This window comes from Amblyomma maculatum, chromosome 3 (genome assembly GCF_055883805.1).
Source record: "Amblyomma maculatum isolate TAMU_Amacu chromosome 3, ASM5588380v1, whole genome shotgun sequence".
Classification (NCBI taxonomy): Eukaryota; Metazoa; Arthropoda; class Arachnida; order Ixodida; family Ixodidae; genus Amblyomma; species Amblyomma maculatum.
This window is the reverse complement of record NC_139346.1, coordinates 190,072,506-190,094,786: the sequence shown is the minus strand read 5'-3', so window position 1 is coordinate 190,094,786 and position 22,281 is coordinate 190,072,506. Positions and strand designations below refer to the sequence as shown.

Sequence of the window (22,281 nt, the reverse complement as noted above, 5' to 3'; positions counted from 1 at the left end):
CCTGCCTTTAGCAGTCATACCGCGCATCGGACCTGACAGCAATGCGCCGTTTTCCCCCTGCTTAGCAGCTGTGGAGAACACGATGGCGTGATTGATAGCGCGACACATCACCTAAATAAACCACTGAGTCAAAGAAAGCGTCATCAACCATCGAGGCTGCATGCTCTATGTGCAGTGTAATGTTTCCTTCAAACATGTCCTGGTATTTCATAGCTTTCTTGGTCAGAGGAACACGTCCAATGCCCCTTTGCAAAACATTCATGATGACCGAATGTCAAGCACTTAAGCTTGCTAGTCTTGCTAATAAAAATGCCTATACTTTATTTTACGAAGCTTTAGTAACATTGTACTTCTGTTTTAGTGCAATTCTCACAGAAGGATGCTACTGTTTCTTCTTTTATGCGCGTCTTAGGTTCTTGCTCTACGTTCGCCCTCTTAATTGGCTCTGAACACCCCTAAAAACATAAACTGTGAGTTGCACTCCTCCCGTATTTTTACTTGCTTTGTGTTGCTCCCGCTGGCCTTTACACTTGTATTTTGACAACTATAAAAAATCTGCTGTTGGCACAAACATGTTTTGCATCTTGTGGAAATTCCCATCCACGCCATAACTCAGCCTTGGCAAGCGTTGTTTCTTAAAAGAGCTAGGTCTACTAGCCTCGGCTTCCGCTTCACATATAGGGTGATAAGTCGCTTGCAAATTCTATTCATTATATTTGAGCTCCAATAGAAATTTTTGGAGTAAAGTTCATACTGGGACGCCATGCCTATAACTTCATTTGTTCTTTATAGAGGCCACAATACAGAAAAGGAGAATGCTCGCCAGTTTACTGGCCGTAGCCCTTCTCATGATGTCGGCGACAGTCATTCGTGGCTACTCCGCTGACTGCAGATGTGCATGGGCTGCACTTGACCAGCAAACTGAACGCCTGAGGATCCGACAAGGAAAACCTATGCCACAAAATGCAGCCATCCTCCCGGCGGCCTGGGCCTGCTTCCAAAACCGCACCCTACGTGAAGGGTAAGCGGCTGCTCAAGAGGAAAGCGCTCGTTCTTACGAAGCATTGAAGTTTCACTCTTAAGAGATGCTACATTTTGAACACGAGTAGAGAACCTGATCTACAGGGAAATTGCGTGCTGGCATCCATGAACTAATTCTGGAAATATTCCTTTCCGGCGTATTCTTTGCTCAGGTGGTCATACCTAGAGGTGGAGTCCAATCCGGGTGTAAGTGACCATATTCAGGCCTACGCTGCTGGTGCTTTGGAAGCATACCTAACACGCCAGCTCATGCAGTATCACTGGGCAAACCTGTTCGCACACTACTGCCACAATAACAGCCTCTACTGCAGCCGGCTTCATCGCTTCTTGAACGACAATCTCCGCTACTCTCACAAGCAGCAAGACATCCATCGAGACACCGACCCTTACTGGCGAATGGTTAGTTCCTCGACAAGCGTATTGCCACATTGTCTGAGCCATGTGTTTTATTTGTGCGAAACTACTCATACCCTTGCGATCACCGAAACAAAATCTTGGGGCTGTCCTTGTTTGTTTGTGCCGCTGCAGTTATTGGTTAACGTGTTTCGTGAGATCCCAATTAAGTCCCCTCGCAAGGGTAAATCAAACTCGGCATAACAGTTCCAAAACTCCACTCTCCGCGACGGGTCTTTCAGGTTCGCTAGCCAACATAAAAAGGGATCGGGCCTACGATTGACCAATTTCTGACTGACATTTTACTATACGTTCACGCTTTAAAAAATGACTACAGTAGCCGCTTCGAACCTGGATACTCGGGTGCAGTAACTGAGAATCGTAACCACTGAGCCGCCATGTTTGTTTTGCTTTATTGCACGAAAGTACTTAAAGCCTGATTTAAACCGATGGCATCCCTCAAACTGTCACACACTGTGACAACAGCATCGAGCTCTCACTTTGCCTACACATCCAAATTCCGGGAGACATATACGTGCATCGAGTAAAGGTAACCAGGCAGGAGGTCGATCCTGCGCAGCATATCTCCACACCATAGCACACTTTTCTCTCAACAGACTTCGATGAACATGGTGGCTCTGCGTGGCGATCTATCTTGCGGCTTTTTCACAAGCTAAATAGTTCCTGGTGCTTTCTACCGTTATAGTTTAGGATTAAACATCTGCCATTGAACGCAGTCAGTCCAAGATCACGCTTTAAATCCATGGCCTTCACGATCCAGCGCGCCATTGCACTGGAGCTGATCGCGGAGGTCATGGTTAAATTCCACCATTTGACGAGACACTAACAGATGGCGTCATATGAACGCTGAAACTGCAGCTTCCCGTGTTTTTATACTCTAATAACTTTAACAGAGATAATCCTTACCAATTTATGGAAGAGGTTACTCTAAAATGACAAAAGTACTTACATGTGCCCCATGAAGCCTGAATCGCACAAGAATGCTAAACTGGGCGAGTTGGTGCATTCGCATTTTAGGAAACGTAGCGCAAAGAAGACAAGGGCAAAAAAGAAGGAAACACACACGAGTAAGCGCTCGTGTGTGTTTCCTTCTTTTTTGCCCTTGTGTTCTTTGCGCTACGTTTCCTAAAATGCGAAGCCTGAATCGCTTGTTATAATGTCGACGCTTCTGTAGCTCAGATTTCCAACGTGTTCAGCACCAAAACTTTGTTGTAACGGCCCTTTCACACCAAAGATCACATCTGAGCTAAGTTTTCTCTTTACTACAGGTTCACTTACAAATGCAGCAGCTTGCCGGACTCCATGACGTGTTTGAATACCGACCTCTGGACTTCAGAAACCGCTTACGGACAGCGTCTCGTGTTCTGTATGCAAAACCTTATTGTTTTTATTCTCGAATGTGAATGGCTGCGTTTTCATGTTACCTTTATTTCTCTATGGTATGACAGGAACAAACAACGCTCTAGTCTATTTCCTAAAATTGTTTCGATAGAACGAACATAAAAACATGCATGTCAAAACTAGTTTCGCTTTTTAGGAAACATGCAGGTACAATCATGTTTGTTTTAGCAAATTGATGGATGTGAGCTGATTAGCTAATTTAAGGTACTTTAACTTCATTAACGAGGCCATCACTTCTCACGAGTGAAACAAAGATGTCTCCACTGCGAGCAATGAAGTGCAATGTAGCGGCACGATAGGTAAGTTCATGCTGAGCTAACAAAAGATGGCAACCTCCAAGGCTTCCGACATCGGCAGCATACAAGAAGACAAAGATAAAAGTTATGCAAGGGTAGCTTGTACGCTTGAGTGATTTAAGAATTACAGGACGTTCAAAACAATTATTCACGAAAACCTAGTTAGCGGATCTGGGAGTACAACACTGAATAATCTAGCTGAAGTTTCCTCAGGATGAGCTGCAGCTTCCCGGCAGCTCGTCTTGCCCCAGTCTTGTGCTGACTGATCCAGTAAATAAGACAAAGCATGCAAAATGATTCCTCTTGCTTACTCGTAATTCATGTAATGCAAATGCATGCATCCGTTGCAATTGCTTGTGCATTCATTTCGCCCTGCATTTTGAGTATGGCGCTGTCTACAAGGGCTTTGGTATAAGGATGCAATCTGGAGTCACGTTTCTTGCAGAATAGCTTTCCTGCAAGCATGCATGTACAAGATAAAACAGTGGTAATGGTAACAGTGGAAGTTGGTAAGCCATGCCCAGTTAGTCCATAGCTCTGCTGGGATGAAAGAAAAGTAGTAGCGTTTGTCAATTGTGAAGCACACATTGCAAATTTAGCGGCGCTTTTGGGCCTCGTGAGCAATATGTTGCTGGAGAATAACAATAATATAATAATTGATTCACACAGGAGGGGAAACCTGAACCACGCCGTAAGGGAAGGGAGGAAGGTGGGAGTGAAAGTGGAAGGAGAGAAAGGGGAGCCGCAGTGGAGGGCTACGGAGTAATTTCGACCACCTGGGGATCTTTAACGTGCTCTGACATCGCACTGCACACGGACGCCTCTTCGTTTCGCCTCCATCGAAACACAGCCGCCGAGGTCGGGTTCGAACCCGGGTACTCCGGCATAGTAGTCGGGCATCTTACCTCTGCACCACCCCGGCGGGGCTTGCTGGAGAACACAGTTTTAAAAACGGGGACGAAAGAAGCGAATTGAGAAAAAAAAATTCTAGAGGGCACTTTGTTATAGCGCGGTGAATCGTAGCCCTCCACTACGGCACCTCTATCTCCCTCTCTTCTTTCACTCCCACTGTGTCCGCTACGGCTGCTCTTTCTCTCTTTCCACTTTCACTCCCATCTTCCTCCCTTCCCTTACGGCGCGGTTGCGGTGTCCACAGAAAACAAGTGAGACAGTTGCCGCACCTTCCTTTCCTATAAATAAATCAGTACGGAGAAACGTGACAGGTACTGCGCCTTTTCTATCCTGTAAATCAATTTCAAACGCCGCTGACGCTTGCTGTACTAACGCCTCCTAGACATCTGGATCTGCTCCTGTTTGCTGTGGGGTGCGGCGTTCGAGGAAGCGGCAAATGAAAGGCGCAGCACGGACGCCTGGATCGGACGCCCGGCGGGGAATCGCGTAGTGACGTCATGACCTGTAGTGACGGTGCATCGCGCACCCCTTGTCGAACGCAAGGAGCATTTCATTGAACTATGGTGTTCTAGAGCGCTGTATTTGAGCGCATCAAAGTTCACCGGCGTTGTATAAGGACTTGTGCGATGTCTTTCTCTCGGTCTCATTGTACTGATCGTTGTACTGTGCAGGTCCATGGAAGTCAGTCCTTAAACGAGTAAAAAATATGGCTGTACCAGCGGGAGCAAAAACTTTCTTTTTTTAAGCTCCATAGCAATACACTAGAAGTTAAAACTTATTTAGAAATGAAGGTTGTTGTTTTTTTATACCTAGGGGAAATCACTTTCATATGCCGCAAACCGGAAACTATCGAACACGTTTTCTTAGACTGTTGGGAAGCCTTTTTCTTCTGGGACATTCTATAACGAACAATTAAAAAAGACCTACCCGTGGATGCGTTCGGAATTCGAGTTTTACAAATTGAAGATGATGATGGGCTACCGCTGGACATGATCATGGTTTTGGGCCTGCACAGTATCTGGCGATCCAGAATGGCTTCCAGGCATGCAGACGTTGATGCGAGGAAAATACGGCAGTATTTTCGCAAAGCCGTTGCGAGTGTTATTGAAGTTTTCAAGACACAAGACGAAGTACCTGAGTGGCTTCCAAGAATGGAAGTGTTGCTGCAAGTGCCTGATATGTAATGGATCACGCAGCCCAAATAGCGTGGTTTTAACTCATGTTGTGTGTTTGTCGCGTAATATTCTGTGTGTGTGTGTGTGTGTGTGTGTGTGTGTGTGTGTGTGTGTGTGTGTGTGTGCGTGCGTGCGTGCGTGTGTGTGTGCGTGTGTGCGTGTGTGTGTGTGTGTGTGTGTGTGTGTGTGTGTGTGTGTGTGTGTGTGTGTGTGTGTGTGTGTGTGTGTGTGTGTGTGTGTGTGTGTGTGTGTGTGTGTGTGTGTGTGTGTGTGTGTGTGTGTGTGTGTGTGTGTGTGTGTGTGTGTGTGTGTGTGTGTGTGTGTGTGTGTGTGTGTGTGTGTGTGTGTGTGTGTGTGTGTGTGTGTGTGTGTGTGTGTGTGTGTGTGTGTGTGTGTGTGTGTGTGTGTGTGTGTGTGTGTGTGTGTGTGTGTGTGTGTGTGTGTGTGTGTGTGTGTGTGTGTGTGTGTGTGTGTGTGTGTGTGTGTGTGTGTGTGTGTGTGTGTGTGTGTGTGTGTGTGTGTGTGTGTGTGTGTGTGTGTGTGTGTGTGTGTGTGTGTGTGTGTGTGTGTGTGTGTGTGTGTGTGTGTGTGTGTGTGTGTGTGTGTGTGTGTGTGTGTGTGTGTGTGTGTGTGTGTGTGTGTGTGTGTGTGTGTGTGTGTGTGTGTGTGTGTGTGTGTGTGTGTGTGTGTGTGTGTGTGTGTGTGTGTGTGTGTGTGTGTGTGTGTGTGTGTGTGTGTGTGTGTGTGTGTGTGTGTGTGTGTGTGTGTGTGTGTGTGTGTGTGTGTGTGTGTGTGTGTGTGTGTGTGTGTGTGTGTGTGTGTGTGTGTGTGTGTGTGTGTGTGTGTGTGTGTGTGTGTGTGTGTGTGTGTGTGTGTGTGTGTGTGTGTGTGTGTGTGTGTGTGTGTGTGTGTGTGTGGGTGGGTGGGTGTGTGTGTGTGTGTAAAATGTGATAAAAATTTGGCAATAAAGAAAAAAATGGGGCGTGGCGCAGTTGGTAAAGCGCTGGACTGGGGATCAAAAGGATGAAAGTTCGATTCCCGGTGGTGACAAGGTTTATTAATTTTTAACTCTCGCTTTCGAAAGCGTGACACCTCTGCTGACAACCTTCTGTCAACACCAATGAGGCATTAATGGCTTTCGTCTTAAAACTTGCAGCGAACAAACCTTTTCACTCAGCATTTGTAGCGCGTACAGGAGGAGGATAAACGGTTATGATTTCAGGAAGCCAGGCAGGCAGGAGCTTCCGCGCTAGATGGCCAGGAGCCCTTGAGCTCTGGCTACCTGGGTTGCACGCTCGATGGCCCGCAGTTGGATTTGTGGGTCCGAGCTGAGCATAGCGGCCTTCCACTGCTCGCAGGTGGAGAGCTGCAGGTCCAGCGGAGGGGGGTCTCGAGGACATGTCCGTATTATGTGGTGTAAATTGGCCCTCTGGTGGCATAAGTTACAATAAGGGGTATATAATTCATGATATGTATGGACTTAGGTGTCTAAATTTGGAAAGGATTGCGTCTGTAATTTTCGCCAGGTGACCTCCTGTGCCTTTGTAAGAGATTTGTGTTCCGGAGGGTATAGGGTACGTGTTTGGCGGAAGTGCTGTGTAATTTTTTCACAGCCTTGCGTGGACGCGTGACGAAAGCTGCAACTTTCACACAGATTCCTTTCAGGCATAGGGGATTTGCTGGAGCTTGAAGTGAGATTCGGACGTATGATCGACAAGAACTCGATTAGTATGCTCACGTGCTCGGGGCTGATCAAGATTGCGCCTGGCAACAGCGACATTTACTTTGCTCACACAAGCTGGTTCACGTACAGCAGTCTGCTGAAGATGCAGAAGAAATACAAGTTTCCTTGGCATACACTTGAAACTGAAGGTGAGATAGCAGTGAATATTAAGTGTCTTCTTCACATGGGCTTCTTGTGTCATGGGGTGCTCTTCCTCTTTGAGGATTGTGCGGTGAGGAAAAACATTATTCAGGGAAAACGGCTGGCAATAATAGGGAAGTGATGAGCATGTTGGTCGGCTCCCGTAGTCCAGAGCGCCGACAGAGGAAGGGACAAATCTTTATAAGCAGCTAGCTTGAGGGCCTGATGAAAACAAGTGGTTGTTGCCCTAGAGCCTTTTGGGGATCAGCCGAGTACAAACGAAGCCGAACACTTCAGAAGAAGAAGGGACGGGAAGCCGCTGGCGGTGCGAAAGCACTGCATACGTACGCTCCTTGTGCAATCTATACAGCCCATATGAGACGCGTAATGCATCGCCATAGTTTTAAATCTCTTTACGGTGAGAGGAAGACCCGTCCTCCCCACTCAGCGACTTTGAGCGTGAATGGATGCTGTACAAAGGCTCCAATTTGTGTCACAGCAATAACCTTGGGAAAGGTTGTACACGCGCACAATGCTTTCTATACTGACAATGGGGTAAGGAATGCAAGGGCTATTCCCCTTGCCATACCATCCGAAGTGCTTGATGACACATTCGCTGACCGTTCTTACTATATGTTCGTTTGAAGCACGATGACCATCCTTATTAAACTGCGAATATGCGTGCTGGTATTTGAATCCATAGAAGTGCTATTTATTACTTCAGACAGACACACAAGTTTTCATAACTAGAATCGGCTGAGTTATAAGGAGGCACTCAGTGAAGAGCAAGTAACAGGAGAGGTTTGTTTGTTCATATACGTACACTACACTCAAGCATAACCGAAGTGCCGACTGCAATACTTGTTTTCTGCGTTTTCACTGGTACGTACCGCATACAGATATTGCCATTACAAAGTTATGTGATCCCACAAAAATCTATCTCAAGCCAACGAAGTGGTACGGATGCACTTTCTTGAAATACGACGAGCAGCCTTGGCTTAGAACGTTTCAGTTTAGTATATGATGTAACGAAACTCTACCCGAGCATCTAGCTAAGCAAGGGAGCTTCACGAATGGACAATGTGAAGTTACTGCTCGAGAAATACACGTAACTACGCAATATCACGTACGAATTGGTGATTGCATTTTCTGTGTGACCTGTTTCCGGGGCTGCTAATGCTCTATATTTGCATGGCAAAGAAAGGTAAGCAAGAAAACATTATGTCCAGATCGTTTACCTAAAACCTTGCTCAGGTTTGCTCAATTGTCTTTAATTTTGAAAGTGTAACTACTACAGTTTAACTACAACAGTTTTGAAACAAAAATCTCTGGGTGCGCTTTTCCAGGGGATGTAATTCCTGGACACACGATCACGATGTCGTCATACCCTGGATGCTTGAATTCTTTCGACGACTTTCATTTGACATCCGCAGGTTTGGTAAGCGGAATGGGTTTTACTTAGTATGCGTGGTGACGCTTGTTTTCCGTGATAATTCGCTCACTATAATGAAGTCAGTCTGTGATCACTTAACTAATGGTCATGCATCTCTAAATTAGTGACAAGAACAACTACGACACCATACTGGAGACCAATGCCAAGCCTCTATTGTAGTTTCATTAGCGCATTGCCGCAACTCACGTTTTATCTTTCTGGCTATATCGCGTTAAGAGAGAGAGGTGATCGTAAAGTGGAGTTTAAAAGTAATCTTAAAATGCAGAATAATAGTTACAGGCGTGTGATGCACAGTTAAATTCAGGTATCTTAACCCTTGCAGCAACGTTTGGCAGTCTAAAGCAGTCCATCTGCGTTGTGTTAGTTTCATGTGTTTTCTTCAAGTTTGTTCTGGCACAGGTTAGTTCTTCCGCTAATATTTTTTCTTGTTTGTCTTTCTCTTTCGTGCTTGTTAGAAGAATGTTCAATATTACAAACATTTGGCAGCAGCGTGAGCGAAAAACATTGTTGTTCTCAAAACTGTTGCCGTGTAAAGCACTGATTGTAAGGGTGAATTGCGTATTGTGCATGCACTGGGCTGTAACAGTTATCCAGGTCTCCTGAACTGCGCTACCCATTATCCGTTGCTACCAAAAAGTCTGAGAATATTTCCGGCTTTGCCACTGGCACCAAGAGCGTCGGATAATGTACAGGTGCGGACATATTAAAAGGAGCTCGCATTTTACTTCAAATTAAAATCAGGTCTTCTGCACTGGAGAAAAGAAAACAATATTTTTCCAAGTGAAAGGACACTGGCGTCTACTACCGATTCCAGCATATCACAACTGCCAGTTTAAATTACGCAACGGGTGAAAAATGTTATAAGAAAATAGCGTGCTCCGTTTACTTTTGTCCGCACCGGTACTTAAATCAAGTCATGCTGCTAGCTAAACTGCGGGGTCACAAGCAATCTCATTAGGCGCTTTGTAAGTAATTGAGAAGCTAAGACAAAACACTACACCTAGTATCGCTGTGTATCACAGAATAATTTCAGTTCGTTCCCTATGATGACTACTAATTCTAAGCTGACGCGCAAGATTTCTATTCCCTACAGTGTTCCGGGACGTCGAAGTTGCAGGCAGTCCTGTAAGCCTTGAGTGCAGGTGGTTTCTTTTGGCATTAATGAGAACGCTGGGCTTGCCGTTGCTTGAGATAAGGCTTGTCATCGTCCAACCCACAGGCGGTGATGGAGACCTCACTGAAAAACACCAACTTCATCCTTCTGCTCCGCGTGCGTTCCAATGGTGGTCCCCTGACATGGGTGCGCAACATGGTTGCCAGCCGACTGTCCACGAGCGGTTCTCAGTGGGCGGCCATATTCTCGGAGTTCAACAGCGGCACGTAAGCTGGACTCACTCATCCTATAAAAAGAATATTAAAATTTAAGTTGGAATCGCATAGCGACGAGGTAGTTCCCCCTAATTCCTTTACACCAGCCCACACTCGACGTTCAAGCGACCACAGTGGACGTGGACTCAGGCGTTTTGACGGCCGTACTGAATTACAATACCGAGCTAAATTCGAGGCCTTATTTTAAGAGTCCAGATTAGTGAAAGTTGAATGAAATGAAAAAGGGTGCTTGAAGTGACTTAATACTTATAGAAGTGTATGTATCGAGGGCATCCAAAATCTATACGTAATACTGTAGAATGCTGTTCCAGAAAATGCCTTCAACTCGTTCACAGTGACACATACAGTCCAGAATTAATTTTTCAAGCTTAGAACAGGCCGGTCAGTGCCAAGAAGCCGAGAAATGTCCTCTCTGCAAACTGCATTCAACTTAATAAGGTTTTTGAATCATATCATGCTCTGGATCATGTACCTGCGGTACATGTTGACGGTATTTTCCGTTCAGGTACAACAACCAATGGATGATCTTGGACTACAAGCGGTTCGTGCCAGGAAGAAGCCTCGAACCTGACACGCTATGGCTGGTAGAGCAGCTGACGTACGTAAGACAAGTGAGCCATTTGGTTTATGGGCAGATGCTGTCCTTTATCTGACGTCGTGTACAGGGCGTCACTGAGGTGGTTTTCAACAGACCAACGACCCATTTTCTCTTTCTTGAAAGGTATATAATGATAACGACCCACGCGCGTGTATTTCTTATACAAGCATGCTGAGATTAGCAAGACAGCCATCCACAGTGACACTGCCACAATGAGTTAAACGCGTCACCGTGTATTTTTTTATGATCGTAGCTGTGCGGCAGTCAACAAAAAAACAAACAACATCAGTAAAACATTTGTGCCCGTGCAACATAAAACAAGTCCACAACAATAGGGAATGTAGTTGCCTTGTTAACAATGTCTAGGTGAGAAGTTGCGACTACTTTCGAGAGAGTCATAAACCATACCAATTGTGTGTTGGATTTTACTATACTTCATGCTCCTCTTCTTTAACTTTACAGTTTGTTGTTTTTTCATATGACCATGTTCCCAGACTCAACATACTTATCAACCGCTACCTTACTTGCCGCATTAAGCCCTCCTACACTAATATCAAAAGGGATCAGCAATACGTAGGATTAATGTATCAAAAAGGAATTGCTGCTCCTTTTTCAAAGTGCGTCTCTCTCGAACTTTGTTTTCATTAAGATGTGTTGGTAGAAATTCATAACTGTATGCGCATGCTTCAATACTCATATATATGTCATAATGAATGATCACAAGAGAGGGAAAGCAGACATGACAGCGTATCCCAAACTACTCGGCTACTTCATATTCGAGTGGGTATGTTCCTACTACTGTGTGGATGCATTAAACAGGATTCCACATGTAATGTGGAATCCTGTTCCACATGTAATGTGTCCGCTGTGTTCCACATGTAATGTGTGCGAGAATATGGAACAATATATCATATGCTGTCCAGTGCGCAACGCGGAGAGGTGTGTGTTGTTCGCTTCCCTTAAAATTAGAGGAGCCCCTCACAGTTCACTTCAGTACATTGTCTACCAGTGTGAGAATCAGGCATATACAGGTGCGGACATGAGTAAACGGAACACGCTTTTATTAAAATCACGCTTTCTGCACTGGAGATAAGAAAACAATATTTGTCCAAATGAAAGGATACTGGCGCCTGCTACCAGTTCGCACATACCACAACTTCCAATTTCAATTATGTAACACGTGAAAAAATTCTGAAGGAAATTGCGTGCTCTCTTTATTTTTGTCCTCACTGGTACAAAGTAGGATTCACACCTTCTTATAAGTTTCTGCTGGTCTCGGATCTTCACTCTAGACGGTACCAGCTGGAGTGGATTAGGTGTGATTCAAGCGATTGTGTGCACAGTGAGGTAGACCCGCCAGGTATTAGGTATGTACAGGGTAATCCACTTCTAGATCTATTGCTTTCAAATCAGCATTGCGTCCGACACAGGCGCATGTCGAAGCAATGCTATGCATACACTCTGGGAGCCGGAGGTGGTGCATCACATGGCCTGTTACGTAGCTTTATATCGTGGCCGGGTCAGACGCAATGACGATTTGAAGAGCCTAGAAGTCGACAACTCTGCACCTGATTCGTCGTCTTGAAAAAAAATTGAAGTTCCGCTACGGTGGAGCAATGCCTGGAAGAAAATGCAAGGCTAGTGCCAATTGCAGCATGCAACAACCTCATCTCTCAATTTAGCACATGGTTATCAGAGATATTGCATTAAGTATTGCCAGAAACACCTGAGCAATTTTTGATGTTACGTAGAATTCAATTTATTATTAAGTCGATGTCATTAGTTAGGCTTCGCAAAACGGAATTAAAAAAACACTGTCCTTAGTTGTCCCCAGAATGTGAAAAACTAGCAAATGCTGATCAAACGAGTTAAAAGAGGCTAGTATTCTTCATAGTTTTGGTCCGCTGAAAAGGACGTTGTGCACGTTAAAGCTTGGTTTAGTTTGTGGGGTTTAACGTCCCAAAGTGACTCAGGCTATGAGGCACTCCGTAACTAAGAATTGTGGAAAATTCCCCCACCTGTGGTTTTTTAACGTGCACTGACATCGCACAGCACACGGGCGCCTCACTTTCGTCTCCAGCGATCCAGCGAAAAGCGGCCGCCAAGGTCGGTATTCGATCCCGCATCCTTGGGCACAGTAGTCTGGCGCCGTAACCCCTGCGCCACCCCGGAGCGGCTTCTCTTGGGATATGATTGTTTAGCATTACGACTTGCTACGAACCAGACAGTATATTAACGCTGGCATTGAGCGCAACTAGTAAGAGAGAAGGAATGTCTTTTTCTTCGCGAGCAGCATAATAGGGCGCTTTGTAGTCTTGAATTTGTATGATGAGTAAATTGTGTAAGGTCGATAAAGATTGCGGAGCGCTGGTACATTGCATTCTTTGCAGGGTGTTGTACAACAACAGTATCCAAAATAAAACTCAAGAAAACTAAATTGCCTTGTAATGAGCACGCTTGACCAACAGAATTTTGTCTAGTAGATACGAATCGAACACTTTTTATCATAAAGATGAAGAAGCTTAGATTAAAAGGCATCTTGTTAAGAAAACCACAATTACTTTTCCTTGAGTTTACTATTCACAATCGCGAGAGCTTTTAAAGCTCCTTTTTTTTTTTTCAAACTGTGTATGCTCCTTACCAATAGCAACTTAAGGCCTGATTGGTCGTTTTCGTGAATAAGTGAAAATGGGATTGTGAGCTAAGTTTTTCCCACATATGTGCATTTATCTTCCGTTATCTACTTAAAGCCTGCGTGCCTAATCTTTTTATAGCGTTTACGGCGTGTTAAAAAGTCATCGTCGTTTGCGTGGGTGTAATTTTGAAGGAAATCATGTGTTTTGTGCTTTGTTCAAACCTAGCCCGAATCAACCTCGTTTTCTTCTATTCTTATTCTCAGGGGTATAATGCAGTCTAGTGACATCACATCAATTCTTGGCAAGCAAGGCTACTGGGGAAGCTACAACGAAGCGTAAGTAGCTAAAACGCTTTCTCTGAACCATGACACATTTATTTCTATTACTGTATATTCAAAGCGTTTATCAGCTTCTAAGAGTACAAAATATACAACCAAATGAAACATCTAAAGCCATTAGGCTTTTAGGAACGTTGTTTAAATGTGGCGTGACGCATCAGACAGTTTAACCACATGCAGTGCAGTGCAGCTGCTGATTAGAGCTAGATATTTGAACTACATGGGGATCGAGAGTGGAGTAGAGGTATTTAACACTGGTTGTGTTCTACAAGACTTTTCGTTTGCAGTAAACGACGTTTCAGAGGTATTTAAAGTAGAATTTTTTTTACACCACCTAATAAGCTTTGCAGCGACTCTTCTTCCATTTTGAGTTTCAGTTGCTTTGATCTGATTTAATGCTTCACTTCATTATTTGAAATAATTTAATTTTTACTCATTGCAGAGAAAATGGACAGTACTACCTATGAGAACTATCTTTGGAAGGCAGGCGCTTCAATTTTTGATTTCGTATGTTTGTGATAAACTTTTCTGCAGGCCTGCTGAGACCTTAAAACTTTATTTTGTTGAAAACCCTGGGTGACCACAGACTTTATGTTGTTAGCATACATATTTATGATGCCTGTTTGTTTTCGATTCACATGTAATTTTTCTTGAAGTTTTCCGATGTATGTTTTTCTTTGTAACGCGAGTCTAACTGCTCAGACACTTCGTTGTATTCGAGTATTGTTGTGCTTTTCACCGCCTGCCTTTTTTTTTTTCTTATTTAAGAATTTATTTTTGTATTGGCCACGGATGAAAAGTTAACATATCGGTAACTTTGGTTCATGGTTCATGCGCTTTTTAGACAGTGGCAAGTAAGGCGTACTTACTATATCCACGTGATATGTATCGGTTACATGCGCAACACTACTCTTCAAGCAAATCACTTCCTCTTTATCATCCCTGTTACGACGACCGAATCCCACCATAGCGGACACTGGCTTTCAAAGCCAAAGACCATCAACGCAGAGAAAAGCTAATGAACGGAATTACTGGGCAATCGTTATATTACTAGCAATGGTGCTCATACGCACCAAACTGACTTACAGGTAACAGTGACAGGAACCGTGCATTTGAATGTCATGCATTTGATTCAGATCAGTTGAGGTGACACGAGCGCCTTAATACAAAAGTCTAATTAGGTACTCTAGCCTGTGCATTAAATTGTAGGTGCAAGAACTTGATTTTGAAGTCGGGGGAGTAGAGATAGCGGGAAACTGCTTCCATGCTTTATGTGACTTACTTCTCCTGGCAGAGATTCGGCGTTGACTTTCTATGGAATTGCATGTGGTTAAAATATCTCTATTTATCCTCGTCATTGTTATTCAAGATCATCATTATAGGCGGAGAAGTTTGCGTTCATTGCGCGGCACAAACGCCAGCCAATAATCTACACTTATAGCCATGTCCTTTAAGCCAAATTCGATCGTCATATCAATTTAGCCACAAGCGATACTTTCAGTCCGAATGTGCAATTTTTGCAATTATTTGAGGAAGATGACATATGTGCCTACAGTATTTCAGGCAATGTGCTTTATAAGAATCACATACACTGGGTCAGTTCAAGCCACGAATAAATAAAATGGAAGAGGAGAAGAAGATTGAGGAAAGGCAGGTGGGGAGGCTAACCGGCAAATAGAAGTCGGTTTGCTACTGTGCATTGGGGAAAAATGACTAAGAGATATAAAGGAGAAGGAAAGAAAGGAGTGAACTGTGTAAACGGGCAATGGAAGAAAAATAGCGGATGTGAAGCCACCGTTACGCAGGTTCCTGCCGAAGATTGCGCTGATGACACGTCCACCGGGGAGGCAGCGCTCGCTGAACCACTACATGCGGGACCCTCGGGCAAAGACCATAGGCTTGCTGCAGCAACATGTGACGAACGTGGAAACGCTGAAGAAACTTATGAGGTTTGTGCACGTGCATTTTTCATGGATCGCATGGATCGAGGAAAAATGACTCCTTTATCCTTTTTCGCGGCGAAGATACGCTGCACAGGTCAGAGCTATAGAACTATCGTCGTAATTGAGGTATTTAGCGCGCTATATATCCGAGAACAAAATAAGCAATAAAACAACCTCATATTGAAACATATGTAACATATAAAGGCTATAAATTAAGCAGTCTCTGTATCTGTTATAACTTTAATGAAATGCCGGCAAAGGACGGTTTAATGCAGTCTCTGATTTGCTTACCGATATTTATAGATTGTTCACCACAGGTGGTTGCACAACATAACTTGCAACATAATAAAGTAAGTTATAGGCCTATTTATGGATAATCCCAAACGTGCTGCCCTTTATCTTTTTTATATGTACAGAAGCTAAATTCAAAGGTACAGAGATTTCGTACTGATATTGAAATAGTATCTTTTTTTTTTTTTCGATTGCTTATATTGGCTCTCCTGTAAAGTGATCGCAGTTACAAGTGAAACGTAGCAGCTTTCCATGTTCAGGGCAACTGTTTCACCATTAACATGCAGACAACTGGAGTAGAGAAACTTTCTACGGTGTACTCGTAACCGATATTTTGGCCCATACTTGTTGGAGCGAGTATGCATATGTGATTAGATGTGCACTTACATTCAGGATCAAATTTTATTACAACGCAAGCGTCCAGAAGCGATCGCAAAAATTTGCAAATGAATTTCACGCGAACACGGTGGTACATATTTAAAACAGAAGCTTGGGCATGTTGGTAATCCATTGTGTAGAACAGCGCGAAAAAACGATAAGGACGAAGGAAGACGAACGCTCGTCTTGTCGTCTTCCTTCGTCCCTGTCGTTTTTTCGCGCTGTTCTACACAATGGGTACATATTTCTCTGCCAAATGCAGACTGATAATAAAAACACGTAAGAGGTGTCGAGTTTTCTTCATGTATTTATTTCATGCGATGCAGAAAAAAATTTAGTTGTACGGTTGCGTCACACAATTGCGTCATATAGTTGTACGGCATACGTCATACAGACAGGGAACCCGACAACGTGGGGCCGCCGGCAAAATGGGTGACAGGCTCATGGACGGCATACCAAAATACTTTGTAGGGCGAGTTGGTAAACATCCAATGCTAATTGAAACAGCGCGAACAGGAAGATACAGGACAAGATAAAAGGAATCTACAGTACAAGCGCTGACTCACAACTCAGCCTAAGCCTTTCCTACAAGGCGCAGATAAAAACAAATATGACGAAAACGAAGCAATCACGTGAAACAACCCCTGGGTTCACCTGCTACACAAAAAGTCACTCAAAAAAAAAAAAAAAAGAAATCTTTTTGCTAGAAAGAGCAAGAGAAGTCTTGCTGACACACTTATTGTCCATTGAAATAAAATATGCTTCAACCATTTCTCTCGTCAACTTTTCTTTGTGGCGGTACAAAACCCTAACCTGGTCAAACAGAGGAGTACACATCTTCTTCTCCTTCTTCATTAACAGCAATCTTTCTAGCAAAGAGATTTTTTTTTTTTTTTAGTGACTTTTTATGTAGCAGGTGAACCCAGGGGTTGTTTCACGTGATTGCTTCATTTTCGTCATATTTGTTTTTATCTGTGCCTTGTAGTAAAGGATTTAGGCTGAATTGTGAGTCAGCGCTTGTCCTGTGGCTTCCTTTTATCTGGTCCTGTGTCTTCCTGTTCGCGCTGTTTAAATTAACAACCATGGACGGCAATTGTCGCCAGCCGTACTAACTGCGCATGCGCTTCTTGCATTGATTTTAGTAGGCTGCCCACGGCAGTGGTACGCGAAACACCGAGGCTACGCGTTGTCATGTTTCCTCTAAACATGACGCATACTGTGCGTTTCGGATGGTGAAGCTCCGGTAAGGTGCTGCTCGACTTCTAACTTCCAGCGCATTTTCAAATTTAGCCTCAATTAGGCCTCTGCGATAGCCACCTTTCCATCACTGGTGACAATTTGCCCTGTTTCTTTTCGTGAGAAATACAAAAGCGTTTACATGGATGAGCATTTAACAGATTGCGTGTATTTTATTTCATAATATTTTGTAATGTGTGCAAAGGGCAGCGTTTCGATATGTCGCTGGGAATTAGATTATAGATCGTTTGATCAGGCTCCAGATAAAAACACGACAGCTGTTTCTGTCGCTATTTTTCGTAACATTTTAGGCTGCAGCCTCGTACCACAGCAAAGACAACAACACTTTTCTTTCTATTTTCCCTTCAGTTTCTAGTCTGAAACCTATTCCAAGTACATGTGCGACTAGCAGAAAGAACTCTTGACTTGTCGACCTTTTTTATGAGTCAGAATATCATGAAATTCATTCATCCTAAAAATTAAAATGCCCTCGTATAACACTACAAAAGGCACTCAATCGTTTTAGTTTTCGCCATACGCATAGCCGTACACTGAGAGGAATTTAAACGGTTGATTTCTGCTCTTCGTCCTTTTCCCACAAACAAAATCAATACTCTTTATGGTCATAGTTCGGTTTAGTTTCTGGAAATTATTTTGTCTCTCTGCATACTTTCTTGAGGCAATTGATAACTGTCTGCTGATTATAAAAAATCGTTTTGAGAACCTGTTTGATGCTTTTAAGAGCAAATAGGTTGCCGTTAATAAATAAGATTCAAGCAGAATAAACTTGTGATCAATATTTTTCTACAGCTCGCTACATGATTATTTTGTCTATGTAAAAAAACAACAGATGCATTGATGCTCGTATCTGTATCATAGAATCATTGGCGCGCAGACGCAGCCACGGCATTGTGGGCCCCCAATACATTATGTGAAAGGCCGTCAGACATCTATTTACAACCCATTTTAACTAGTGTCTTTCCCAGAATTCAAGTTCATCGATGTATTCGACTGCCGTCTCACCCCTCTATATGAAAGCAGCTGCCCAAGTTGGCAGCCGATGCCGCCGGAATTTTCTTTTTTCTGCCATTGGTAAAGTTCACACATAAAAAGAACCCGCCTCTACTTGTTAGGAAAAAGTAACTAAAAAAGGTTCTCGCCATTTTTCTGTCTGTGTTAGCCTTTTAGCAAATTCGCAAACATTAAACCTAACCGCAGCTCTTCTTTTTATGCCCGTTTCCGCGAAGGTACACAGTCACAAGTGGCGTCTATCCCCTACCGAGTAACAACAGCCAACCTACCAATAACGAGTACGCTTCCATGTGCCCCCGCTTCGACCTGTGGCTGCAGGGCCCATACGGGGGAACCGACACGAAGGTACGTCTGAGGCATCACATTACAGTTTATATAACTGCTCAATAATTTTCGCAGAATGGCCCCGCTTATGCAGCACTGCACAGTTGCGAGCACCCCCTGCAAGATTTCTTTGTGTTCATTTTTTCAATGCTCTGAGCACACTCGACGCTCTTCATGTGAATCGAATATTTTAGGGGATTCCCCCAAGGTGGAATAGATTTCTGATAAGAGAGTAATTACTCTTTGTAAATGTGGCGCAAGTAATAAAATGCACTTTATACATGCTCTTCCTTCATGTTTAGTGCAAACCTCAGAGTAGCCCAGTTCGAATCCACCGAATAATGTGAGCTGGAAAATAGGTATGCATTGGAGAAGAAGTATTGAGGCGACAGAAGAAGGGCTATTATTTGCATGTTTTGATATATTCCCGCATAAGAAAGGGCTTTCATACCTCTCCTGTTAAAGATGTCTTGTTTTTTACAGGAATATGCAGCAAAGCGTGAAGCATGGTTCGCCAGATTTGCCATTACTCTCGGTTCCTTTCATTCTGCTGTAGCGTTTAGATTAGGTAGCGTGCCAAGCTGGCAGTACTGCTTTGCTCCGGTGAAAGTGACCGCTGGACCACCCGAACTGACTGGTTCGGTGTGGATCGCAGTTTCGTCCCCTTGGGAAGGTAGAACCAGGGTTGCCGCTGGTAGATAGTTTGTACCAAATAGGCTACTTCACTACACTCTCGGGTGATAAAAATATTAGGTTGGCGCCCAAGCTATTTTCAGGCTACATTAAGCTTACATTTTGGGCCATTCGCTAACTGTTTGTTTGTGACTGCAAGTAAGCAGAATGACGATAATTTCCAAGGTCATGTGGTTTGCGGTCATAGCGGCTCATATATGCGCGCGTCCTCTCTGCCGGTGAAGCTAGGAAGTCTACGCGGGAGCCTACGCGTGGCAAGGGAACCTATATTAGTTTGAACGTTAACAAAGAAAAAAAAAATAATCTCCTACGAAATGGATTTCGACTTGTGAATCAAGCTCAGTCTAGCATGTCATGGAAAAATGGGACTGCCACTGGCTACAATGCGCGAACATTACTATGCAAATATCAATATAATATTTCAGATAATTTATATCCACGCGTATTGAACACTTAATAACTTTTTTTTTTCAAAATGTTGGTGTCTGGACACATCAAGAGCCAAACTTTGGACTTTAATTTTGTTTGTGCTGGTTCAAGCGGCAATTATTTATTGTTCCATAATGAAAATCTGTCTGCCTTATATGTATGTCCTTTTTGGACAAAAAATTTCTGCTAAGACCAAATTCAGCGGCGCATTTTATCCGCATTTAGCTGAAGTTCTGGAGTCTTTTAGACTATGTCGAACAACAACCCTGCATAGGGTCCTCGCCCTTCTCACATTAGAAAGGAGGTAACCCAGGAAGATGGTTGCGGAGAAGTGCGGAAGTTCATTTCATCACCCTCCTCGAAAAAAAAGAAACTTACCCTTTTTGTCTCGACGCAGTAAAAAGCTGTTGGCGCTCAACAAAATTAATACAATCAAGAAATAGTGGAACACAGTACGTTACGATGCCTGCGTATACGAAAACCTTCATTCCGTTTGCTGTAAGCTTCAGTCTTTTTATTCATTACTAGGCGAAGCCTAAGAAAAGATATAAATGTAAGGAGGTGGGGGACTCTAACAGAATAAAGAAATTTGACAAGAAAATCCTGCTGAACATACTTTCCTTTGTTTAACGCCCCCAGAATTACACAGCACAAATGATAGGCCTCTTCCTCTCCCTTCCTCCATTAACTCATCCTCATCTTAGAATGACCCATAAACCCACCCTTAAGCAGGCTTCCTCCTTACTTTATAACTTTAGATCCGCTTTTTTTTTTTTTGAAGGAGGGGAGAGGAAGTTATATAAGGACATGGTAAACATGATCTTGTTTTTGACAAAGCGTTAACTTTCCAGTTTTTTATATGTGGCATGCGGCATACTTTTGTCTTTGTTTTGGGAAAACTGGACTCTTTTGCAAGTATCCCATACTTCATGGCAAGGAATGTAAACCCTTGGAGGTACATATACAATGTATTTTTCTACACAGGGAACTGTTTTGCTACGAAGCTAAAGAGCCAAGAATTCCCAACGCACAAGCGATTGTCAAACCAAAAGCAACCGTCATAATTCCCGAAAGTATATGCGCACGTTGTGTGTATACACAAAAGTACCCGAGGTTGCTTTTCATATTCCTCTTCCTTCAAAACGAGTGTTAACCGATCACGTTTTCTACAGAAAACTTCTGTATACTTTAACATTCTGCACACTTAATAGCTGCGTACGAATGTTACGGTGCTTATTTCTATCGAAGTTCTAATGGTATGGTAAAGTATTGAGACTATGAGCTAGTGCTTGCCTCAAGGGCTTTAAATGTGCATGCTGTGCATTGTAAAGCTGAAATTTCTGTAAAGCTGAAGTTTCAAATGAATCTCGTATTAGGGTCTTTTATTTTGTTGTGACCTTGCGCCTCCTTTGCGCGCCACTTCGTTCACAGATAACCAGCCATCGGCTTTTCCAATTGCTGGAGTTCGAGGCCGTCAGCGGACCGACCTCGCAGGGCACTCCCGCCTTCGAGTGGAGCCATAGCTCATTCCGCACGGCTCCTCACTTCGGCCAGCCAGACACGTGGAACTTTGGCTTCGTGCACCACCAGTGGGGAAAGTGCTAGATGTTAGTCGTCGTCTCCGGCAGCTTCTAACGAAGAACCGCACTGTCGTCTTCCTGACTTCGCCGGATACCGCCGACCACTTCGTACTAGGCCCCTTCGCTCTTGCCATGCTCGCCATGTATGCTTTAGCGAAGGCTGTCATTTTGCGAGTTTACCGCAAAGTGGCAGAAATAGCCAGCAAACACAGCTGGTGCATTATTACTCAATTCCAACCGTGAAATATGATGTGGACGCTATCACGCAACAAGCAACGACTTTGATTGCATATCCTCCGTAGTGCACAGTGTCCCATTCGCACGTAACTTCACAGCAACCTGCCAGCGACCTTGCGTCTCGAGATCCATTTCTTTTTGCTGCCGCCTGCGAGCTCTGAGAAGCGTCCAGTACTCGTGAGCAACTACTAAAGCCCACAAGGCACTGCAGGAGAAACATGCCAGCCCCAAGAACATGAACATAGAGACGTAGGAACCTACGATGTCCCGGAAGTACCCTGTAAGAAAGAAGGAACAGTGTTGTCTTTAACCGTAACAAAAACCAATACAATAAAGTGCAGCGGAAATAAAACATAGTTCACGCACACAAACCTCAACATCTTGCTTTTCTGTAAGTAAAGGTATCAACTGCACTCAACATTTTGCCTCCTCTGCAATGCGAATGCCGCTGACGGTTCTTGGAAAAAGTGCCCAATTCGCCCTCGGGCTGAAGCATCTGCCATGTATAAAGGAGAACTCTCGTCGAAACCCAAGCGGATTGCATGGCTAAAGAGAGTACACTTTCGGGACTATGAATTTCCTAGCCCAAAATAATCATAAGCTCACGCTTCTGTATATATA

General features: G+C 43.8%; 2 protein-coding genes across 2 annotated transcripts in view; one reads left to right on the top strand and one right to left on the bottom strand.

The window, feature by feature from the left end:
* Window positions 1-851: 851 nt before the first annotated feature.
* LOC146197255 (putative aminopeptidase PLBD2) lies at window positions 852-21,448 on the top strand. Its single transcript, XM_084597154.1, has 11 exons — window positions 852-1,021; window positions 1,194-1,440; window positions 2,724-2,821; window positions 6,894-7,112; window positions 8,445-8,541; window positions 9,776-9,936; window positions 10,451-10,543; window positions 13,443-13,514; window positions 15,323-15,466; window positions 18,613-18,742; window positions 21,275-21,448. Exons 1-11 carry the CDS (start codon window positions 852-854, stop codon window positions 21,446-21,448), a joined length of 1,605 nt encoding a protein of 534 aa, XP_084453280.1.
* Window positions 17,187-22,281, bottom strand: part of LOC146197254 (monocarboxylate transporter 12-like) — a 30,122-nt gene continuing 25,027 nt past the window's right edge. Inside the window, exon 5 of the mRNA XM_084599053.1 lies at window positions 17,187-21,938. Within this exon, the coding sequence (XP_084455179.1) occupies window positions 21,685-21,938 (254 nt within the window). The 3' untranslated portion in view covers window positions 17,187-21,684. The remainder of the gene's footprint in view (window positions 21,939-22,281) is intronic.